Source organism: Ranitomeya variabilis, chromosome 3, assembly GCF_051348905.1.
Source record: "Ranitomeya variabilis isolate aRanVar5 chromosome 3, aRanVar5.hap1, whole genome shotgun sequence".
In the NCBI taxonomy this organism is placed as follows: Eukaryota; Metazoa; Chordata; class Amphibia; order Anura; family Dendrobatidae; genus Ranitomeya; species Ranitomeya variabilis.
The window spans coordinates 317,307,312-317,329,801 of record NC_135234.1 but is presented as its reverse complement, the minus strand read 5'-3'; the positions used below and the strand labels follow the sequence as shown (position 1 = coordinate 317,329,801).

The window sequence follows — 22,490 nt, the reverse complement described above, 5'->3', positions numbered from 1 at the left end:
GGGAAAGGTATCGCCCCTGTCCATGTTGACTGGTCCACGCATCGGTGGTGAGGTGGACCTTGCTACTGACGGAGTTCAGTAGCGCGTGTTTTATGTGTCCCTCCACATGCTTGTGCAGGGCAGGGACGGCTTGCCTGCTGAAGTAAAAGCGGCTGGGCACATTGTACTGTGGGACTGCCAATGACATCAAGTCATGGAAGCTGTCAGTCTCCATCAGCCTGAATGACAGCATTTCCAGTGACAGAAGTTTGGCAATGCCTGCAGTCAGAGCCTGTGCTCGTGGGTGGTTTGACGAGAAAGGCCGCCTTTTCTCCCATGCCTGTACTACCGATGGCTGTAGACTGGGCTGGGAGTGTGTGGATGACTGGGAAAGTGGTGCTGCGGGTGGAATTACAGCGGGTCTCGGGACAACAGGGCCAGAGGTTCTTCCACGGCGATCCTGGGAGGAAGCCGAACCAGCTGCGTGTGAGCTGGAGGAAGAGGCAACACGAGCTGAAGAGGTGGTAGCTGCCGCTGTTGGTTGGCCTAGCTCTTCAGTGTGTTTTTCTAACTCCGCCGGGTGCCTGGTGCGCACATGTTTCCACATGTTGGAGGTATTGAGGTTGCTGACATTTCGACCTCTTTTGACTTTTTGATGACACACCTTGCATCTGACATAGCAAATGTCATCTGCAACTGTGTCAAAAAAGGACCAGGCACTGCAAGTCTTGGGAGCGCCCTTTTTGGCTTTTGGAAGAGACATGCTCCTAACGGGTGCCAAAGCGGAGGCTGCAGGATCCGCAGTCTTCCCCCTCCCTCTCCCTCTTTGGGCCGTACGGGGAATCTCTTCCTCAGAGCTGCTCCCACCACCTTCCTGTCCCTCACGCCAAGATGGGTCAAGGACCTCATCATCTACACTACCCTCTGCCCCCAACTGCTCCTCCTGGGTAGTCTCAGCAGCAGAGCACGCACCAGTAAGTGGCACCTGAGTGTCATCATCAGCTGATGCGGCCTGCGATGTGGTGACCGGAGCCACTGGCCCACCCGCCTCTTCAGAGGAAGAGAGAAAAAGCTGTTGGGCATCACTGCACCCTGCCTCTTCTTCCATTTCTCCAATGCTGCTTGGCTGGCCCCCTGTTTCCAAGCCAAGAGATTCAGAGAACAGAAGTAGAGACGGCTCCTGCCCTGGGCTCTCTGTCTGCCTGGGCAATTTGGCAGGTGGTGAAGAGACAGATGGCTGCTCTCCAGTGCTCTGTGTCTGAGAGGATGTGGCACTAATTGAAGTTGATGCATTAGCTGCCATCCATCCGACAACGGCTTCAATTTGTTCTTCACGCAGCAGCGGTGTACGGCGCTCTGACACAAAGCTGCGCATGAACGACTGTTGCCTGGTGAAAGTGGGTGCTGATGAGTCACCGGTGCCCGCAGCAGGCACAGAATCCCCACGTCCCCTCCCTGCTCCGCGCCCACGCCCACGTGCCTTACTCACTGCCTTCTTCATCTTGGTTGACTGATAAAGATAAGCAGAAAAGTACTAACGGCTTTGTGTGCTTATTCCTGAACAACTCCTCCTAACAGGTATAAGAAACACTAATTTTCTAAAGTGTGGACTAGACTTTAATATGAGCTAATGTGGCCTACACAAATGTAAAGTGGTGTAACTGGTGTGTTTGGTGAACTTTATTATTTATTTATTTTTTGGGGGCTGAACTGACAACGGATAGAGCTGCAGTCACACGGAGACCGTGCAGACAGCCGTAAACGGCGCTGCAAGGCCCAAAAACCCTCCTCTACGTTATCCTATCTAGTGTTTTTCCACAAATTAGCTGGAGACGGGTGGAAAGACACTAATAGGAATTTTTTGAAAAAATGTGCAGCAGCCTGCACTACTTAAAACAAAATGAAAATTGATTTGGCGGTATGACGCAGTGAACAACCCTGAGCTGGAGACAACCAGGCTATGGCTGCTCACAGACTACAGGGCGAGCTGCAGTCACACGGAGACCGTGCAGACAGCCGTAAACGGCGCTGCAAGGCCCAAAAACCCTCCTCTACGTTATCCTATCTAGTGTTTTTCCACAAATTAGCTGGAGACGGGTGGAAAGACACTAATAGGATTTTTTTGAATAAATTAGCAGCAGACTACACTACTTGGAAAAAAAAAAAAAAAAGGACAGTATGAGGCAATGAACCACCCTCCCTGAACTGAATACAACCAGCTATGGATGGCCTATGTGGCTGCACTCAGACTAGAGAGTGGGCTGCACTCACACACACACACACACAGACCTTGCAGATCGCTGTGAAAACAGCGCTACAAGGCAAAAGCAAGGTGAATAGTAGGTGAACACAGCGGTTGCTAAATTAGCCTTTGGAAAGCACAAAGAAGCAAATCGCTATCTCTAAACTGGCCCTCAGTCAGCAAACAGCGTCCTGTCACTAACTGAATTCACAGCAGAGTGATCGCAAAATGGTGCCAGCGACTTTTAAACTGCATCATGACATCATTTCAGCAGCCAATCACAGCCATGCCAGTAGTTTCATGCCCTCCATGCTGAACAGGATGTGCCCACACTTGAAATCATTCTCATTGGCTGAATTTCTGCATTTTGAATCTGGGAACTTCCGATTCCGGTATCCGATACGCGGCAAGTATCGGAATCCCGGTATCGGAATTCCGATACCGCAAGTATCGGCCGATACCCGATACTTGCGGTATCGGAATGCTCAACACTAGCAACAACACGAGCTGAAGAGGTGGTAGGTGCCACTGTTGGTTGGCCTAGGTCTTCAGTGTGTTTTTGTAACTCCACCGCGTGCTTGGTCCGCACATGTTTCCACATACTTGTGGTATTGAGGTTGCTGCCATTTTTCCCTCTTTTGACTTTCTGATGACACACCTTGCATTTGACAAAGCAAATGTCATCTGCAACTGTGTCAAAAAAGGACCAGGCACTGCAAGTCTTGGGAGCGCCCGTTTTGGCTTTTGGAAGAGGCATGCTCCTAACGGGTGCCGAAGTGGAGGCTACAGGAACCGCACTCTTCCCCCTCCCTCTCCCTCTTTGGCCCGTTCGGGGAATCTCTTCCTCAGAGCTGCTCCCACCACCTTCCTGTACCTCACGCCACGATGGGTCAAGGACCTCATCATCTACACTACCCTCTGACACCAACTGCTTCTCCTGGGTAGTCTCGGCAGCACAGTACGCACCAGAAAGTGGCACCTGAGTCTCATCATCAGATGCGTACTGCGGTGTGGTGACCGGAGGCACTGGCCCACCCGCCTCTTCAGAGTCAGAGAGACAAAGCTGTTGGGCATCACTGCATACTGCCTCTTCTTCCATTTCTCCAATGCTGCTTGGCTGGCCCCCTGTTTCCAAGCCAAGAGATTCAGAGAACAGAAGTAGAGATGGCTCCTGTCCTGGGCTCTCTGACTGCCTGGGCAATTTGGCAGGTGGTGAAGAGACAGATGAGTGCTCTCCAGTGCTCTGTGCCTGAGAGGATATGGCACTAATTGAAGTCGATGCGTTAGCTGCCATCCATCCAACAACAGCTTCAATTTGTTCTTCACGCAGCAGCGGTGTATGGCGATCTCCTACAAAGCTGCGCATGAAGGACTGTTCCCTGCTGAAACTGGGTGATGATGAGTCACTGGTGCCCGCAGCAGGCACAGAATCCCCACGTCCTCTCCCTGCTCCACACCCACGCCCACGGGCCTTACTCCCTGCCTTCTTCATCTTGGTTGACTGATAAAGATAAGCAGAAAAGTACTAAGGGCTTAGTGTGCTTATTCCTTAACAGCTCCTAACAGGTATAAGAAACACTAATTTTCTAAAGTGTGGACTAGACTTTAATATGAGCTAATGTAGCCTACACAACTGTAAAGTGGTGTGTTTGGTGAACTTTATTAATTTTTTTTTTTGGCAGAACTGACTACAGAGTGAGCTGCACTCACACACAGACCGTGCAGACAGCCGTGAACGGCACTGCAAGGCCAAAACAAGCTCCTCTATGTTATCCTATATAGTGTTTTTCACCAATCTAGCAGGATACGGAGGGAAAGCCACTAATAGGAAAAGTTTGAAAAAATGTGCCGCAGGCTGGACTAATTGAGAAACAGACAATGGAATGGTATGAGGCAGTGACGCACCCTGAGCTGACTACAACCGGCTGTGGTTGCGGACAGACTACAGAGCGATGTGCACTCACACAGAGACCGTGCAGACAGCTGTAAACGGTGCTGCAAGGCCAAAAAAAGCTCCTCTATGTAATCCTATGTAGTGTTTTTCCACAATTTAGCTGGATACAGATGGAAAGCCACTAATAGGAAATATTTGAAAAAATTTTCAGCAGGCTGCACTAATTGCAAAAAAGGACAATGGATTGAACAGTATGAGGCAGTGACGCACCCTGAGCTGACTACAACTGGCTGTGGCTACGGACAGACTACTGTTGTGGATTCTGTTTGTGGGCTCCCTCTGGTGGTTACTGCTGGTACTGGGTGACTTTGGTGGGTTGCGGCCTTTGGTTTCCACCTGTCCATCAGTGGCTGGGTGTTTCCTATTTTACCTGGCCTTTCTGTCATTTCCCTTGCCGGCTATCAATGTATTCAGATGTGCTCTGTTTGGTTCCTGCCTACCTGCTCCCAGATCTTTCAGGATAAGCTAAGTGCTGATTTTCAGTTGTTTGGTTTTTTGTCCAGCTTGCTTATTATGTCTCTATGCTAGCTGGTAGCTCTAGTGGACTGAGGTTCTCCCCATGTGCCATGAGTTGGCACATGGGTTCTTGTAATCTCAGGATGGTTTTTTTGATTAGGGTTTTTTGCTGACCGCTCAGTCCCCTTTTGTATCGTTCTGCTTTCTAGTTTACAGCGGGCCTCAATTTGCTAAAACTATATATATCATCTCTACGTGTGTGCCTTCCTCTCATTTCACCGTCAATACATGTGGGGGGCAACTATATCTTTTGGGGTTCATTCCGCTGGAGGCAAGTGAGGTCTTTATTTTCTCTGCAGTGCTAGTTAGCTCTTAGGCTGGTGCGTGGCATCTAGAACCAACGTAGGCACGCTCCCTGGCTATCTCTAGTTGCGTTTGTCAGGCGTAGGGCAGCGGTCAGCCCAGGTTCCATCACCCTAGAGCTCATCCGTAATATATTTGTACTTTGCTTGTCCTGTGCTATCCCTTGTCATTGGGATTCATGACAGTATAGCCGGCCCACAAAGTGTTAATTGTTTGGGCTGAAGCAGGAGAAAGAGAAGTGTTTAAGGGAAATTTTTTTTTTTTTTTTTTTTCCCTACAGAGTTTTGCTGCCTAGCCCTTAATTGCTGTCTAGCTGCTTCTTACCTCCTCTTAACCCTTGAATGGCTCTGATCTTAGCTGTTTAACATGGATGTCCAGAGTTTGGCTTCCAGCCTGAGTAATCTCGCGGCAAAAGTTCAAAACATACAGGATTTTGTTGTTCACACTCCCATGTCTGAACCTAGAATTCCTATTCCAGAGTTCTTTTCTGGAGATAGATCTACCTTCCTGAATTTCAGGAACAATTGTAAATTGTTTCTTTCTTTAAAATCTCGCTCCTCTGGAGACCCTGTTCAACAGGTCAAGATTGTAATATCTTTCCTGCGGGGCGACCCTCAGAATTGGGCATTTGCATTGGCACCAGGGGATCCTGCATTGCTCAGTGTGGATGCGTTTTTTCTGGCATTGGGATTGCTCTATGAGGAACCTAACCTGGAGATTCAGGCTGAAAAGGCTTTATTAGCCCTCTCTCAGGGGCATGATGAAGCGGAGATATATTGTCAGAAGTTTCGGAAATGGTCGGTGCTTACTCAGTGGAATGAGTGCGCCCTGGCTGCAAACTTCAGAAATGGTCTTTCTGAGGCCATTAAGGATATTATGGTGGGGTTCCCTACGCCTACAGGTCTGAATGAGTCTATGGCTATGGCCATTCAGATTGATCGGCGTTTACGGGAGCGCAAACCCGTGCACCAGTTGGCGGTGTCTTCTGAACAGGCACCTGAGACTATGCAATGTGATAGAATTCAGTCCAGAAGTGAACGGCAAAATTATAGGCGGAAAAATGGATTGTGTTTCTATTGTGGTGATTCAGCTCATGTTATATCAGCATGCTCTAAACGCACAAAAAGGGTTGATAAATCTTTTGCCATTGGTACTCTGCAGCCTAAGTTCATTTTGTCTGTGACTCTGATTTTTTCACTGTCTTCCATTTCCGTCGATGCCTATGTGGATTCGGGCGCTGCCCTGAGTCTTATGGATTGGTCATTTGCTAAACGCTGCGGTTTTAGTCTGGAACCTCTGGAAGTTCCTATTCCTCTGAAGGGAATTGACTCTACACCATTGGCTATGAATAAACCGCAGTATTGGACACAAGTGACCATGCGCATGACTCCCGTTCATCAGGAGGTGATTCGCTTCCTTGTACTTTATAATTTACATGATGTACTAGTGCTTGGTCTGCCATGGTTACAAACTCATAATCCTGTCCTGGACTGGAAAACAATGTCTGTGTTAAGCTGGGGATGTCAGGGGGTTCATGATGATGCACCTCCGATTTCAATCGCTTCATCTACTCCTTCTGAGATCCCTGCGTTTTTGTCTGACTATAGGGATGTTTTTGAGGAGCCTAAGCTCAATTCGCTCCCTCCGCATAGAGATTGTGACTGTGCTATAGAATTGATTCCTGGCAGTAAGTTCCCTAAGGGTCGTTTATTTAATCTGTCACTGCCAGAGCATACTGCTATGCGGAATTATATTAAGGAGTCCTTGGAAAAGGGACATATTCGTCCATCTTCGTCCCCTCTGGGAGCAGGTTTTTTTTTTGTGGCAAAAAAAGATGGTTCCCTGAGGCCTTGTATAGATTATCGCCTTCTGAATAAGATTACAGTCAAGTATCAGTATCCATTGCCATTATTGACTGATTTGTTTGCTCGCATTAAGGGGGCTAGGTGGTTCACTAAGATAGATCTTCGCGGTGCGTATAATCTGGTGCGGATAAAACAGGGTGATGAGTGGAAAACCGCATTTAATACGCCTGAGGGCCATTTTGAGTATTTGGTAATGCCTTTTGGACTCTCCAATGCTCCGTCAGTCTTTCAGTCCTTTATGCACAATATTTTCCGTGAATATCTGGATAAGTTTATGATTGTGTATTTGGATGATATTTTGGTGTTTTCTGATGACTGGGAGTCTCATGTTCTACAGGTCAGGAAGGTGTTTCAGGTTCTGCGGGCCAATTCTCTGTTTGTGAAGGGCTCAAAGTGTCTCTTCGGAGTCCAGAAGATTTCTTTTTTGGGGTACATTTTTTCTCCTTCTACTATTGAGATGGATCCCGTCAAGGTTCAGGCGATTTGTGACTGGACACAACCTACATCTGTTAAGAGCCTTCAGAAGTTCTTGGGGTTTGCTAATTTTTATCGTCGGTTCATTGCTAATTTTTCCAGTATTGTTAAACCTTTGACTGATTTGGCTAAAAAGGGTGCTGATGTTGCTGATTGGTCTCCTGCGGCCGTGGAGGCCTTTCAGGAACTTAAGCGCCGGTTTTCTTCTGCTCCTGTGTTGTGTCAACCAGATGTTTCACTTCCTTTTCAGGTTGAGGTTGATGCTTCCGAGATTGGAGCGGGGGCGGTTTTGTCACAGAGAAGTTCTAATGGCTCGGTGATGAAGCCATGTGCATTCTTCTCTAGAAAATTCTCGCCCGCCGAGCGCAATTATGATGTGGGTAATCGGGAGCTTTTGGCCATGAAGTGGGCATTTGAGGAGTGGCGTCATTGGCTTGAGGGTGCTAAACATCGTGTGGTGGTCTTGACTGATCACAAGAATCTCATTTACCTTGAGTCTGCCAGGCGTTTGAATCCTAGACAGGCTCGTTGGTCGTTGTTTTTTTCTCGTTTCAATTTCGTGGTTTCATACCTGCCAGGTTCAAAGAATGTGAAGGCAGATGCTCTTTCCAGGAGTTTTGTGCCTGACTCTCCTGGAGACTCTGGGCCTACTGGTATCCTTAGGGATGGGGTAATATTGTCCGCCGTATCCCCAGACTTGCGACGTGCATTGCAGGAGTTTCAGGTGGATAGACCGGATCGTTGTCCACCAGAGAGACTGTTTGTTCCGGATGATTGGACCAGTAGAGTCATCTCCGAGGTCCATTCTTCTGTGTTGGCTGGTCATCCTGGAATATTTGGTACTAGAGACTTGGTGGCCAGGTCTTTTTGGTGGCCTTCCTTGTCTAGGGATGTGCGTACCTTTGTGCAGTCTTGTGAAGTGTGTGCTCGAGCTAAGCCTTGCTGTTCTCGGGCCAGTGGGTTGTTGTTATCCTTGCCCATCCCGAAGAGGCCTTGGACGCACATTTCCATGGATTTTATTTCTGATCTCCCGGTTTCACAGAAAATGTCCGTTATCTGGGTTGTGTGTGACCGCTTTTCTAAGATGGTTCATTTGGTGCCCTTGCCTAAGTTGCCTTCCTCCTCTGAGTTGGTCCCTTTATTTTTTCAGAACGTGGTTCGTTTGCATGGGATTCCGGAGAATATCGTTTCTGACAGGGGATCCCAGTTTGTGTCTAGATTTTGGCGGACGTTTTGTGCCAAGATGGGCATTGATTTGTCTTTCTCATCTGCATTCCATCCTCAGACGAATGGCCAGACGGAGCGAACTAATCAGACCTTGGAAACTTATTTGAGGTGTTTTGTTTCTGCTGATCAAGATGACTGGGTTGCTTTTTTGCCACTGGCCGAATTTGCTCTTAATAATCGGGCTAGTTCGGCCACGTTGGTCTCTCCTTTTTTTTGTAATTCGGGGTTTCATCCTCGTTTTTCCTCTGGTCAGGTGGAGCCTTCGGATTGTCCTGGAGTGGACGTGGTGGTGGACAGGCTACATCAGATTTGGAATCAGGTGGTGGACAATTTGAAGTTATCTCAGGAGAAGACTCAGCAGTTTGCTAATCGCCGTCGCCGCGTGGGTCCCCGACTTCTTGTTGGGGATTTGGTGTGGTTGTCTTCTCGTTTTGTCCCTATGAAGGTCTCTTCTCCTAAGTTCAAGCCTCGGTTCATCGGTCCTTATAGGATCTCGGAGATTCTTAACCCTGTATCTTTTCGTTTGGATCTCCCAGCATCGTTTGCTATTCATAATGTGTTCCATCGGTCGTTGTTGCGGAGGTATGAGGTGCCCGTTGTTCCTTCGGTTGAGCCTCCTGCTCCGGTGCTGGTAGAGGGAGAATTGGAGTATGTTGTTGAGAAGATCTTGGATTCTCGTGTTTCCAGACGCAAACTCCAGTATTTGGTTAAGTGGAAGGGTTATGGTCAGGAGGATAATTCCTGGGTGGTCGCCTCCGATGTTCATGCGACTGATTTGGTCCGCGCCTTCCATAGAGCTCACCCTGATCGCCCTGGGGGTTCTCGTGAGGGTTCGGTGACCCCTCCTCAAGGGGGGGGTACTGTTGTGGATTCTGTTTGTGGGCTCCCTCTGGTGGTTACTGCTGGTACTGGGTGACTTTGGTGGGTTGCGGCCTTTGGTTTCCACCTGTCCATCAGTGGCTGGGTGTTTCCTATTTTACCTGGCCTTTCTGTCATTTCCCTTGCCGGCTATCAATGTATTCAGATGTGCTCTGTTTGGTTCCTGCCTACCTGCTCCCAGATCTTTCAGGATAAGCTAAGTGCTGATTTTCAGTTGTTTGGTTTTTTGTCCAGCTTGCTTATTATGTCTCTATGCTAGCTGGTAGCTCTAGTGGACTGAGGTTCTCCCCATGTGCCATGAGTTGGCACATGGGTTCTTGTAATCTCAGGATGGTTTTTTTGATTAGGGTTTTTTGCTGACCGCTCAGTCCCCTTTTGTATCGTTCTGCTTTCTAGTTTACAGCGGGCCTCAATTTGCTAAAACTATATATATCATCTCTACGTGTGTGCCTTCCTCTCATTTCACCGTCAATACATGTGGGGGGCAACTATATCTTTTGGGGTTCATTCCGCTGGAGGCAAGTGAGGTCTTTATTTTCTCTGCAGTGCTAGTTAGCTCTTAGGCTGGTGCGTGGCGTCTAGAACCAACGTAGGCACGCTCCCTGGCTATCTCTAGTTGCGTTTGTCAGGCGTAGGGCAGCGGTCAGCCCAGGTTCCATCACCCTAGAGCTCGTCCGTAATATATTTGTACTTTGCTTGTCCTGTGCTATCCCTTGCCATTGGGATTCATGACAGACTACAGAGCGATGTGCACTCACACAGAGACCGTGCAGACAGCTGTAAACGGCGCTGCAAGGCCAAAAAAAGCTCCTCTATGTAATCCTATATAGTGTTTTTCCACAATTTAGCTGGATACGGATGGAAAGCCACTAATAGGAAATATTTGAAAAAATTTTCAGCAGGCTGCACTAATTGCAAAAAAGGACAATGGATTGAACAGTATGAGGCAGTGACGCACCCTGAGCTGACTACAACCGGCTGTGGCTGCGGACAGACTACAGAGCGATGTGCACTCACACAGAGACCTTGCAGACAGCTGTGAACAGCGCTGCAAGGCAAAAGCAAGGTTCTCACACAGCAGTTGCTAAATTAGCCTGGGTAAAGCACAATGAAGCAAATCGCTATCTCTAAACTGGCCCTCAGTCAGAACACAGCATCCTGTCCCTAACTGAATTCACAGCAGAGTGAGCCCAAAATGGCGGCAGCGACTTTATAGTGCATCATGACATCATTTCAGCAGCCAATCACAGCCATGCTAGTAGTTTCATCCCCACCATGCAGAACAGGATGTGCCCACACTTCTAATCATTCCTCATTGGCTGAATTTGTGCACTTTGAATTGTGGGAACTTCCGATTCTGGTATCCGATATACTGAAAGTATCAGAACTCGGTATTGGAATTCTGATACCGCAAATATCGGCCGATACCCGATACTTGTGGTATCGGAATGCTCAACACTAGTATTGAGCATTACTATTCCCTCAGATTTGCTAATCATTATTATGATGTTATTGGTATATCTTATGTTGTTCTTTGCATTGTTAGGACTGTTTTAATTACTCGTGCGCTGCCCCGGTCCGGCGTCCGGCCCGGTGATCGGCTGCCCTGGGGATTGGGGAGATGATATTTTTCCTCTCTCCAATCTTGCGGGGTGCTGGTTATCAGGGTCTGCCGTTTTGAGAGCGGGGTATCACGAGGAGGCGCGCCGATTGGTGCATTACTATATTACAATATATATATATATTTTTTTTAATTTGTAAATAGCCAACATGTGATCATATCCAGAACGGCCATTGGTTCAGCCTTCAAAGGTCCTTCATGCACTCACCTACTACTATCCGGTACATGTGACCTGATCATGTGATCTTTTTGAGATCTCATATTGGTGGAGACCTTAAAAGGTCCTTGCAACCTTTGAATATGCTGACCCTATGGCCAATAGCCATACTAACGCCCTATTTACACACCAGTTCTATATACACTCTAATAGACGGCACTATATAGGGAACTCACTTCCCTCATGTTAGACACGCCTCCTGACGAAGCCTTAGTGGTGAAAAGCGCGTTGAGGTGCCCACCAGCGTGACAGCAGGGGAGATACACCAGCTTTAGCTATGGCCACAGGTACTACATGAATATTTGTTCATGCTATGACCAGTTGTGACTCTTTCACAAGTTGGTGACTATACTTAGGTATAGGCTTATACAAGTTCCACTATTTGTGTATTGTGTTAGGGACTTATGCTATATTAATGATATGTTGGTATAGTTTCTCCACTTGTGTAGATATAATTTGATATCCCTGGTCTCAGCTATCTATATACTTTACCATAGGTATATTTATGTTTCCTCTCATTGAGGTTTTTCATGTGTTCCATCTCTAGTACCATTGGCTTATTGGCACCCCTGGCTAGTCCCACTATGGTTGATGTTGTTGTTTTGTCTTGGATTGCCTTCTTTGTACTTGCTCACAGTATTTGACTTGTCCATGTGATTTTACGTATTATTTTGATATACACTCACCGGCCACTTTATTAGGTACACCATGCTAGTAACGGGTTGGACCCCCTTTTGCCTTCAGAACTGCCTCAATTCTTCGTGGCATAGATTCAACAAGGTGCTGGAAGCATTCCTCAGAGATTTTGGTCCATATTGACATGATGGCATCACACAGTTGCCGCAGATTTGTCGGCTGCACATCCCAAAGATGCTCCATACAAGGCAGGATGGATCCATGCTTTCATGTTGTTTATGCCAAATTCTGACCCTACCATCCGAATGTCGCAGCAGAAATCGAGACTCATCAGACCAAGCAACGTTTTTCCAATCTTCTACTGTCCAATTTCGATGAGCTTGTACAAATTGTGGCCTCAGTTTCCTGTTCTTAGCTGAAAGGAGTGGTACCCGGTGTGGTCTTCTGCTGCTGTAGCCCATCTGCCTCAAAGTTCGATGCACTGTGCGTTCAGAGATGCTCTTAGGCCTACCTTGGTTGTAACGGGTGGCGATTTGAGTCACTGTTGCCTTTCTATCAGCTCGAACCAGTCTGCCCATTCTCCTCTGACCTCTGGCATCAACAAGGCATTTCCGCCCACAGAACTGCCGCTCACTGGATTTTTTTTCTTTTTCGGACCATTCTCTGTAAACCCTAGAGATGGTTGTGCGTGAAAATCCCAGTAGATCAGCAGTTTCTGAAATACTCAGACCAGCCCTTCTGGCACCAACAACCATGCCACGTTCAAAGGCACTCAAATCACCTTTCTTCCCCATACTGATGCTCGGTTTGAACTGCAGGAGATTGTCTTGACCATGTCTACATGCCTAAATCCACTGAGTTGCCGCCATGTGATTGGCTGATTAGAAATTAAGTGTTAACAAGAAGTTGGACAGGTGTACCTAATAAAGTGGCCGGTGAGTGTATATGATAAAATTTGCTATATTTCGTTATATATGTACAGATTATTATTTGGTCTCCTTTTCAATCTATATAGCCCGGGATGCACTAAGCAACATTATTATGTTGTGGCAAATCTAGGATTATGTGGCGATAGGTAAAATGTGCATACATCGATTGATGTTTTTGGGATTTTTTTATATATTTGGAAGTATAAATTCATAGGTTTTGTTGGTTTCAGCACTTTGGCTGTTTCTGCATGAACATTGCCAGGGTCTGCAAATGATGAAAAAGGCAGGATGAGTCCAGCTGATAAAAAAGCTTGTCTTTATTCCAAATTCGTATAAAATAGTGACATTGCACCCATATGTGCAGCTACACATTTTGAACACGAGCTGTATTCTTTGTCAAAGCACAAAGTCCGTGCTGTTACACACTGAGGTGGTAAGCTGGGTATTTTTTTTTTCTTTTCTGCAAATGATGATGCCGATCTCCTAATCTGAATTTGACAGCCGACCTATCAGGCTGTGACGTTCCTATCAGGAAACCTACAAGTGTGTACATCCCAAATAGAGATGAGCGAACATCATCAGCTGCATCGGGAACCCAGCTACCTGGAGCGCTCAAGATAACAAGCTGTTCGATGCCGCAACTGCATGTGTCGCGGCTGTGTGAGGCTCTCCATGCATGTGTAGTGACTGTAACACAGCCGTGACACATGCAGCTGCGGCGCCGAACCACTGATTATCGCAAGGGCTCCAGGTATCCGGTTCCCGTTGCAACTTCTTTAATAAGCTTTCTGAATAAGGAGGGAGCCGACGATAATCGCTCATCTCTAATCTTGACAAATATTTTAACAGCAACACACAATTGTTTGGATCTGGAGTAACTAAGAAAAATGTTATTACATGCTTTTCAAGATTTTTATTTACTTTGTTTTCTTTTATTTCTTTGTAGAAAACAGCAGCTGTATCAACAAAAAAGAATATTTACATGAATCCTGTACCGTATCAAATATTAGCAGCATGTGTACTTCTAAACAACATGATGGCGAAGGTAGCAATGACGGGAAAAACAGTTCAGGTATATAGTATAAATAATTTGCATATAACTATTATTAGTAAAATAATTTGTATTTCATATGTATGTTTGTAAAACTGTGGTCACAGGGGAAGATTTTAGGTACCATAATTTATTCCAGAAATCTTGAGTACATTTTGTAATCTGTTTTGTAAAAAAAAAATTGTGATTTAGGGTATGTGCACATGTTCAGGTTTTTTTTTTTTCGCGATTAAAACGCTATAAAAACTCATACATTATGTGGAGCGCGCCCAGACGCAGGGCCGCGGGGTACTCAGTGCCGGGCCTCTCTGTCTCAGTCCTGGGGTTGTCACGGTGGCTAGACCCGGTCCGTGACCCTGCTAAGGGGCGTCCAATGAAAGGTGTGATAATGCGTGGTGCAAAACGCGATGAATAACGAGGACACAGGGTTGCAGTCTCTTTACCTTTTTACTGAAGGCTTCGGGGTCCGCAATCCAGAGCACTGCTAACAGGGCTGGCTGAGACCGGCCGGTCCGAAGGCACATCCAGAGTTCCCTTTGCAGGTGGAAATCAGTGCCTTCCTACTCACTTCTCCGCAATATACTCTGTTTCGTGTCCTTTCTAAGGAGCCTGCCGCTATACCTTACAGGCACAGCTCCGTAACGATCTGTCCTTTTCGCTAGGCCACTGTCAGGATCCCACCCCTGACAGGTCCTCTCCCGAACTCTCCCGGGCTGCTTTTTTTCCTAACTTCCTGTCCAACCCCCAGTTTTACCAGAGTGTGAGGAGTGGCCTAATAGATAGAACCACCCCCCCTGGTGGCCGGAGTGTGGAGTGTAGTGTGTGTCTGTGATACCTAGTCAGGTGAACTCCTTTAGTGCAGTCAGACGTAACATCACTCCCCTTAGTGGCAGAGCGACATTACTGCAACGACCAGGACTGTGGGGCGCTGCACTCCCCCCCAGTTAAATCCAGTACTCCCAGACTGGGAAAAGAAGAACAACATTACATGTGATTAGAAAACACACACAATTTTGAAATACTATAAACAAGTAAATGCTATGAACAAGTAAATATATAACAGTGCTTCCCTCTATGAGAGGTGAGGACGCTTGAATGTTACAAAAGTTTGGTCATGCACAGTTCATGACTCCCAGTTCAGTAGGTGCAACCTTGAACAGCAGGGACCCTGGGTAAACAAAGGGGTCCCCGTGAAAGTTTTGGAGCAATTCACTGTCCATCACTCCATTGTCCATTTTGTTAAACCTGTAACAAAGAGATTTACACAAACCTTTTCAACCAAATTACAGCTCAGTATCTCCAAGTTTTATAGCGAAGTGGAGTTTGATTCCTGGTGCTGCGTGTAGACCTCCGCAGTGCAGGGGTTGCTATTGACCTAACAGGGCCCGCTATACTTGCTACCGCTGGTGTAGTGCACTGTCTTCTAGATACACTTCTAGTGAGTCTGGGTAGCACTGGCAGGCTGGAGCTCTCAGGGCTGCTGCTACTACCGATGGGTATGGCAGATTCACCAATAGCAGAGGGAGGGCTTGCCGGTTCAACGGTTGACATGGCATCCTCCGGTGGGATTCGCTGTGGTTGCTGGTCCGGAAGACCTGGCTCCACATTTAGTTCTGGCGGTGTCAGTTGGCGAAACGTTAGGACAGGTACCACAATGGCCTGGTTTATTTGAGTCCAAGACTGGGGAAAATCGCCAAGAACAGTGTGTATCATCTTCTCCTCTTCCATGGGCGGAGACATCCCGGGGTCTGTTTCCCCATCTCTCAGCTTGTCAGGGCATATCTTAAGGTGGTCTCTGGATATTGCCGTTGAGGTTCCCCTCCATCTTTACTGATGAGACAGACCTTTGTATTGTCGAAATCAGATGGCAGGATGGTATATGGTTCCGCTTCCCATTGATCATCAAGCTTGTGTAGTCTTCGCTTCCGTTTGAGTACCTGCTCCCCGGGTGACAAGGGAGTCGCAGGAGCATGCTGGTTGTAATCCCTTTCCTGTTTTTGTCGGGCTTGGGCGAGACTTCTTTCCATACATTCTTGTACTTTGCGGTACCTTTGCTGCCTCTCTGTATCCCAGTCCGCATCTGGCGAGATATCATCGGGGGTCAGGACCCCCATGTCCAGATCAACAGGTAACTTGCTAGACCTCCCTTGCATCAGGTACGCTGGAGTGCAGTTGGTGGAGTTTACTGGGATGTGGTTGTACATATCCACCAAGTCTGGTAACTTTGTGGGCCACAAGTTCCGTTCCTCCACAGGTAAGGTCTTCAGTAAGTCGATCACCACCTGGTTCATCTTCTCGCATATTCCGTTGGTTTGTGGATGGTATGGCATGGTTCTGATCTTCTTACATCCATACAGATTGCTGAACTCCTGAAACACTTCTGCTTCAAATTCTGGCCCCTGATCGGTCAGTACCTTCTCCGGGTACCCATGGGGTCGACAGAAGTACTGCTGGAAGGTCTTGGCGGCCGTTCTAGCCGTTAGATCTTTGACCGGCATGACTACCAGGAATCTGAAGTAGTGGTCCACGATGGTAAGAGCGTAGATATAGCCTGACCGGCTGGGTGTTAGCTTCACGTGATCCAGTGCGACCAACTCGAGTGGCCATTTCGTGATCATGGGCTGCAAGGGAGCCCGCTGGCTGTTATGATCCTTCCGGCGTAGGCTACATGGGCCACACTCTTGGCACCACTTCTCGATGGCTTTCTTCATACCAATCCAGTAGAACCTCCCTTGGAGCAGCCTCTCCAGCTTCCTCCATCCGAAGTGTCCTGCCCCATCGTGGTACGCTCCCAGGACCATTGGCACATCTTGTCTTGGGACCACGATCTGCCATACCAATTCATGAGTGCGTGGGTCAATACTCCTCTGGCACAGCTTACCATCGTGAATAAACAGTCTGCCCCTCTCCTTCCACAATTGTAGGGTCTCTGGTAGATCATCCGGGCCGGGATGCAAACCTGCCTGCGTCAGGAGCTCTTTCACCCGACGGACCGCAGGGTCACCATCCTGGTTCTCTGCCCACCCGTGATGGGGCAGGGGATTCAACGGGGCGCCCTGTTTATTCTTGCGCCTGTTCTCCACCTGATAGGAACACTGGGTGGCTTTGGGGCGATGGAAAGCGGGCAGCTCGACCTCTTCAAATGCTATTGGATCTTCCCCCGTTTCGGGCAAATGAGGCATTTGGGACAATGCATCGGCATTCGCATTCTTGTGCCCTGCCCGGTACTTGATGGTGAAGTCGTAATTGGACAACCGGGCCATCCACTGCTGCTCCAAGGCGCCGAGTTTTGCTGTGTCCAAGTGCGTTGGTGGATTATTATCCGTGAAGACGGTGAATTTTGCTGAGGCCATGTAGTGCTTGAACCTCTCCATCATGGCCCAAACGACGGCGAGGAACTCCAGCTTAAAGGAACTGTAGTTGTCAGGGTTCCTTTCAGTGGGGTGAAGTTTCCTGCTGGCGTAAGCGATTACTCTTTCCTTGCCTTTCTGGACCTGGGACAGCACGGCTCCCAGCCCCACGTTGCTGGCATCCGTGTACAATACAAACGGTTGGTCATATTCAGGGTAGGCCAGTACCTCTTCTCCCGTCAGCACTGACTTTAAGCAGGTGAACGATCCTTCCAGTCCGTCGTTCCAATCAAATGGGGTATTCTTACCCTTGGGTCTCTTGGATTGGCCCAACAACAGGTCCTGCAACGGCGCCGCCTTCTTGGTGAAGTCCTTGATAAACCTCCGGTAGTAGCCCACAAACCCGAGGAACTGCCGGACATCATGGAGGTTACCGGGCTTCGGCCAGTCCTTTATCACCGTGACCTTGCTGGGGTCTGGGGCCACTCCTTCAGCACTCACCACATGGCCCAGGTACTGCACTTTGGGTTTTAGTAGATGGCATTTGGATGGTTCACCTTTAAGCCAAAGTTGGACAGTGCTTCCATCACCTCGGCCAGGTGCTTCAAATGGTCTTCATAGGTCTTAGAGAAGACAATGACATCGTCCAGATATAGCAGCACAGTTTCAAAGTTCTTGTGTCCCAGACACCACTCCATCATCCTCTGGAACGTCCGCAGGGCGTTACACAATCCGAAGGGCATGTAGTTGATTTCGCAGAGACCCATCGGCGTCGTGAAGGCCGTCTTCTCCTTGTCCGCCTCTGCCACGGGAACCTGCCAGTACCCACTGGTGAGATCCAAGGTAGAGAAGTAGTTAGCAGACTTTAAAGCAGCCAAGGACTCCTCTATCCTGGGCAGGGGGTATGCATCCTTATGTGTAATGCGGTTTAGTTGCCTGTAATCCACACACATCCTCATGGTGCCTTCTTTCTTCCTAACGAGGACCAATAGAGCTGCCCAGGGGCTACAACTGTCTCTCACTACCCCAGCCTCCTTCATCTCTCGCAACATGTCCTTGGCACACTGATAATGAGCTGGGGGTACAGGACGGTATCTCTCTTTTATGGGTGGGTGATTGTTATGACCCCAATGGCAGAGGGTCTCTGCAATAAATACCAAGTCTGCAAACACAAAAAACCAGCTCATAGGGCAGTGGTAACTGGGCTGACCGTATAGCTAATCCTAGCACCACAAATAGCAGCAGCCGGGGAACGTGCCTACGTTGGTTCTAGACGTCTCGCGCCAGCCGGAGAACTAACTAACCCTAGAAGGGAAAAGATAGACCTTTCTTGCCTCCAGAGAAAAGACCCCAAAAGTTGGATACAAGCCCCCAACAAATAATAATGGTGAGGTAAGAAGAAAAGACAAACGTAAGAATGAACTAGGTATTTAGCAAAGAGAGGCCCACTGACTAATAGCAGAATATAGTAAGATGACTTATACGGTCAGCAAAAACCCTATCAAAAATATCCACGCTGGATATTCAAGAACCCCCGAACCATCTAACGGCCCGGGGGGAGAATACCAGCCCCCTAGAGCTTCCAGCAAAATCAGGAATCACATTTAGTACAAGCTGGACAAAAAATAGAGCAATACAAATAACCAAAAAACAAGGAAGCAGGACTTAGCTTAATTTTGCATGAACCAGGACCAGCAGACAGGAGCAAACAGAAAGGACTGATTACAACGATGCCAGGCACCAGACTAAGAATTCAGGAAGTTCATATAGCAACACCCCTGGACTAACGACCCAGGTGGGTGCCAAACTAGGGAAAGACAATCTCAGAGTCATACCACTAGTGACCACAAGAGGGAGCCAAAAAAGTCTAATTCACAACAGGTGATCTCCCGTGGGGATATGATGCTGAATCCCTTTTACCTGCCCGAAATCTAGGGGGTGCTTACTGAATACCCGCTCATACTCATGAACCACCCTGTAGGCCCCCTGTATCTGGTGAGATGGGGTAGAATCAGTGCCACATGTAATTCCCGACACCAATCTTTCGATTGCCCTGCAGAGCCATTGTTCTCCGCCGGATTGGACGGGACCAAGGGCCCGGGTGCCTGTATCACACTATTATTAACAGTAAACAGCTTGGCAAGTGTGACATATTTGGTTAGGTGGACTTCTTCCTCCCCACAGTTAAGAACTCGTACTGGCACCCTCCCCTTGCGGATGTCGACCACCCCTCTGGCTGTCAGGAGGGTAGGCCTATTATCTGAGTACACAGGTTCTACCAGGGCCTGATAGTCTTTACCCCTGAGGCCTATGGCTGCCCGACACCATATTAACATTTCACTCCTGGGGGGTATCGCAATGGGGTTCGCATCACTCACTGTGACCCGGCCAATTTCACCACCAGTCAGCTCCACCTGCTGTCTCTGCATCAGAGCTCTGATTTCTTTCTGCAAGGCACGTTGTTCACTGTAACCAGCTGTTTCGGCTACCTGCTGCAACAAGACAATAACTTCTGCAAGACAATTTTCTATGACATTAGTGCCGATGGTCATCATGGGGTTACATTCACGTCGGTCAGTATCAACAATGACAATTCCCTGGGCCTCCAATTCTATCCGCCCCACCTTAATGGTGACCTCTTTATACCCCACTTGTTGCAATGGCTGACCATTACTGTTGTGAATTCTGCTCTTGGGCTCCCTCCGGTGGTTATAAGTGGTAGCGCTGCTGTCTCTCCTTCACAGCAGTCATCAGGTGTTTCCACTTCGGACTGGGCTATTTAGTCTGGTTTCACCCTTTAGTCAGTGCCAGTTGTCCATTATTTCTGGAGGATTCACATCCCTTCCTGGTCTCTCCTGCTTGCTGTTCATTTCAACAAAGATAAGTTCTGCTTGTTTTTGCAGCCACATTTTGTGGGCCTTATTGTTCAGTGCATTTCATGTTTTTTCTTGTCCAGCTTAATCTGTGTAAGGATTTATGCAGCCAAGTTGGAATCTCTGGAGAGGCAGATATACCCTCCATGTCTTTAGTTAGATGTGGAGTTTTTGTATTTTCTGTGGTGGATATTTCCTAGTATTTTAATACTGACCGCATAGTACTCTGTCCTATCTTTCCTATCTAGCTAGATTGGCCTCCTTTGCTAAATCCTGTTTTCAGTCTGTGTATGTTTTTTCCTCTCCTCTCACAGTCAATATTTGTGGGGGGCTGTCTATCCTTTGGGGATTTTCTCTGAGGCAAGATAGAAAAGGGAAAACTATCTATAGGGTAAATTAGTCCTCCGGCTGTGTCGAGGTGTCTAGGATCGGTAGGTACATCCCACGGATACTTCTAGTTGCGGTGTTAAGTTCAGGGTCTGCGGTCAGTACAGATACCACCTTCTCCAGGGTACATCTTATGCTGCTCCTAGGCCACCAGATCATAACACATTACTAGCTATTATGGTGAAATCATCATCGGGGCCACGGGTAATGTCGGTGTCCTCCCAATAACGTTTATAAAGGATGTAAGGCATAGTCGTCACCTGGGAACCGGTGTCCAACAGAGCGTTCATGGGGATACCGTCGATCACGATGGGGAGGACCGGTCGCCCTCCGATGTACTTGGCTCTCCAATTTTGCGGGCCTGACCGTCCTACTCCTGGGGGTTGTCCCTCTGCCCCAGGGGTTGCTCATTTAAATGACAGTACCTTGCAAGATGGCCCACCTGGTGGCAGCGGCGGCAGATAGGTTGTCCATCCCGATGAAAGCGATCGTCATCTCTACCTCTGGTCGACGGAACCCTCCTCTGTTGCTGCCAAGGGACATTCTCCTGTCTGGAAGCCAGCTGGATCTTCTCCTTGGGGGCCTCCTGTAGGGACTGGACGGTCCGGGCTAGGGCGGCAACGCTCTTGGTCAGCTCCAGCATCTGGAGGCATAGTCCTGCAGGGGAATCATCTTCCAGGATCTGGGCATCGGCCTCAGCAGAGACGGTTGCTTCCGGCGCCACCTCCTGGTGGTACGTGAGGGCTTGACGCCTGGGAAGTATGGCACGGCTGGGCTGTCGCTCTGGCAGCGCCTGGATGGCTTTATCTTTGAATTGCGCAAAAGTCAGGTCTGGATTCTGCATGGCCAGGAAGTGTAGCTGGGCCCTTTGGTGACTGCACAGGAGCCCCTCGATGAACCGCTTTTTCAGGAGTTTATCTTCATCTTGCATGCTGCTTGGGTCACTCTGCTTGATGGCCCACAGTGCCTCCTGAAGATTAAGGGCATAGTCCCATAAGCTATCCTGCGGCCTCTGCTTGCACCCATAGAACGTCAATTTAATTTCTGTAGCGGTGCGGGTGTCAAAGGTGGTTTTAAGCTTTGCAAAGACCTGTTGTGCAGTTCTCTTATCTGCGGCGGGCCATGATTTCACTTCTCTCAAAGCTGCTCCAAATAGTTGGCCTGTTATCATATGAACTTTCTGAGGCTCTGTCAAGGAATAAAACTCGAGCAGGCTACAAATCCCCTCTTTAAAGTCAGGTAACGTATGGGATTCTCCAGAGTAACGCGGGAGCCAGGCGGCTCCGGGTAGATATGGCATGGAGAAGGGCATTATGGCTGTCGTAGCTGCGGCAGTGTCTGGCTGGCTAATGGGAGCGGCAAGCCCTGCGGCATCCGGCGGTGATACAAGGCCCACGGCTGCATCGACTGCGGGGTCTGGAAGTGCCTCCGAGTCTGCGGCTGCGACCGCCGCCTCCGCTCCTCCGGGGTCCGACATGGCCGTTCCTCTTCCGGGATCGGCACCTCACCGCGTCTTCTCGCTCCTCGCTCTTTTTGGCCGGCTCCGCCCATGAATCTATGGCTCCTCCCCTCTAGCTCCGCGCGGCGATGGCGGATTTTAGCAATAAGTCACAGTTCAAGCACAATTCAGACACAGTTCCAAGGCACACATGACCTGATTCTTCAGGCTTAAGTAGATCCTGTTCGTGACGCCAAGTTGGAGCGCCCCCAGACGCAGGGTACTCGGTACTGGGCCTCTCTGTCTCAGTCCTGGGGTTGTCACGGTGGCTAGACCTGGTCCGTGACCCTGCTAAGGGGCGTCCAATGAAAGGTGTGATGATGCGTGGTGCAAAACGCGATGAATAATGAGGACACAGGGTTGCAGTCTCTTTACCTTTTTACTGAAGGCTTCGGGGTCCGCAATCCAGAGCACTGCTAACAGGGCTGGCTGAGACCGGCCGGTCCGAAGGCACATCCAGAGTTCCCTTTGCAGGTGGAAATCAGTGCC

The 22,490-nt window shown here is 48.5% G+C and overlaps 1 protein-coding gene across 1 annotated transcript in view; it reads left to right on the top strand.

Annotated features, from left to right (window-relative positions):
* CD164L2 (CD164 molecule like 2) overlaps positions 1–22,490 on the top strand; it is a 447,628-nt gene that overhangs the window by 270,258 nt on the left and 154,880 nt on the right. Inside the window, exon 3 of the mRNA XM_077299585.1 lies at positions 13,789–13,914. Within this exon, the coding sequence (XP_077155700.1) occupies positions 13,789–13,914 (126 nt within the window). The remainder of the gene's footprint in view (positions 1–13,788; positions 13,915–22,490) is intronic.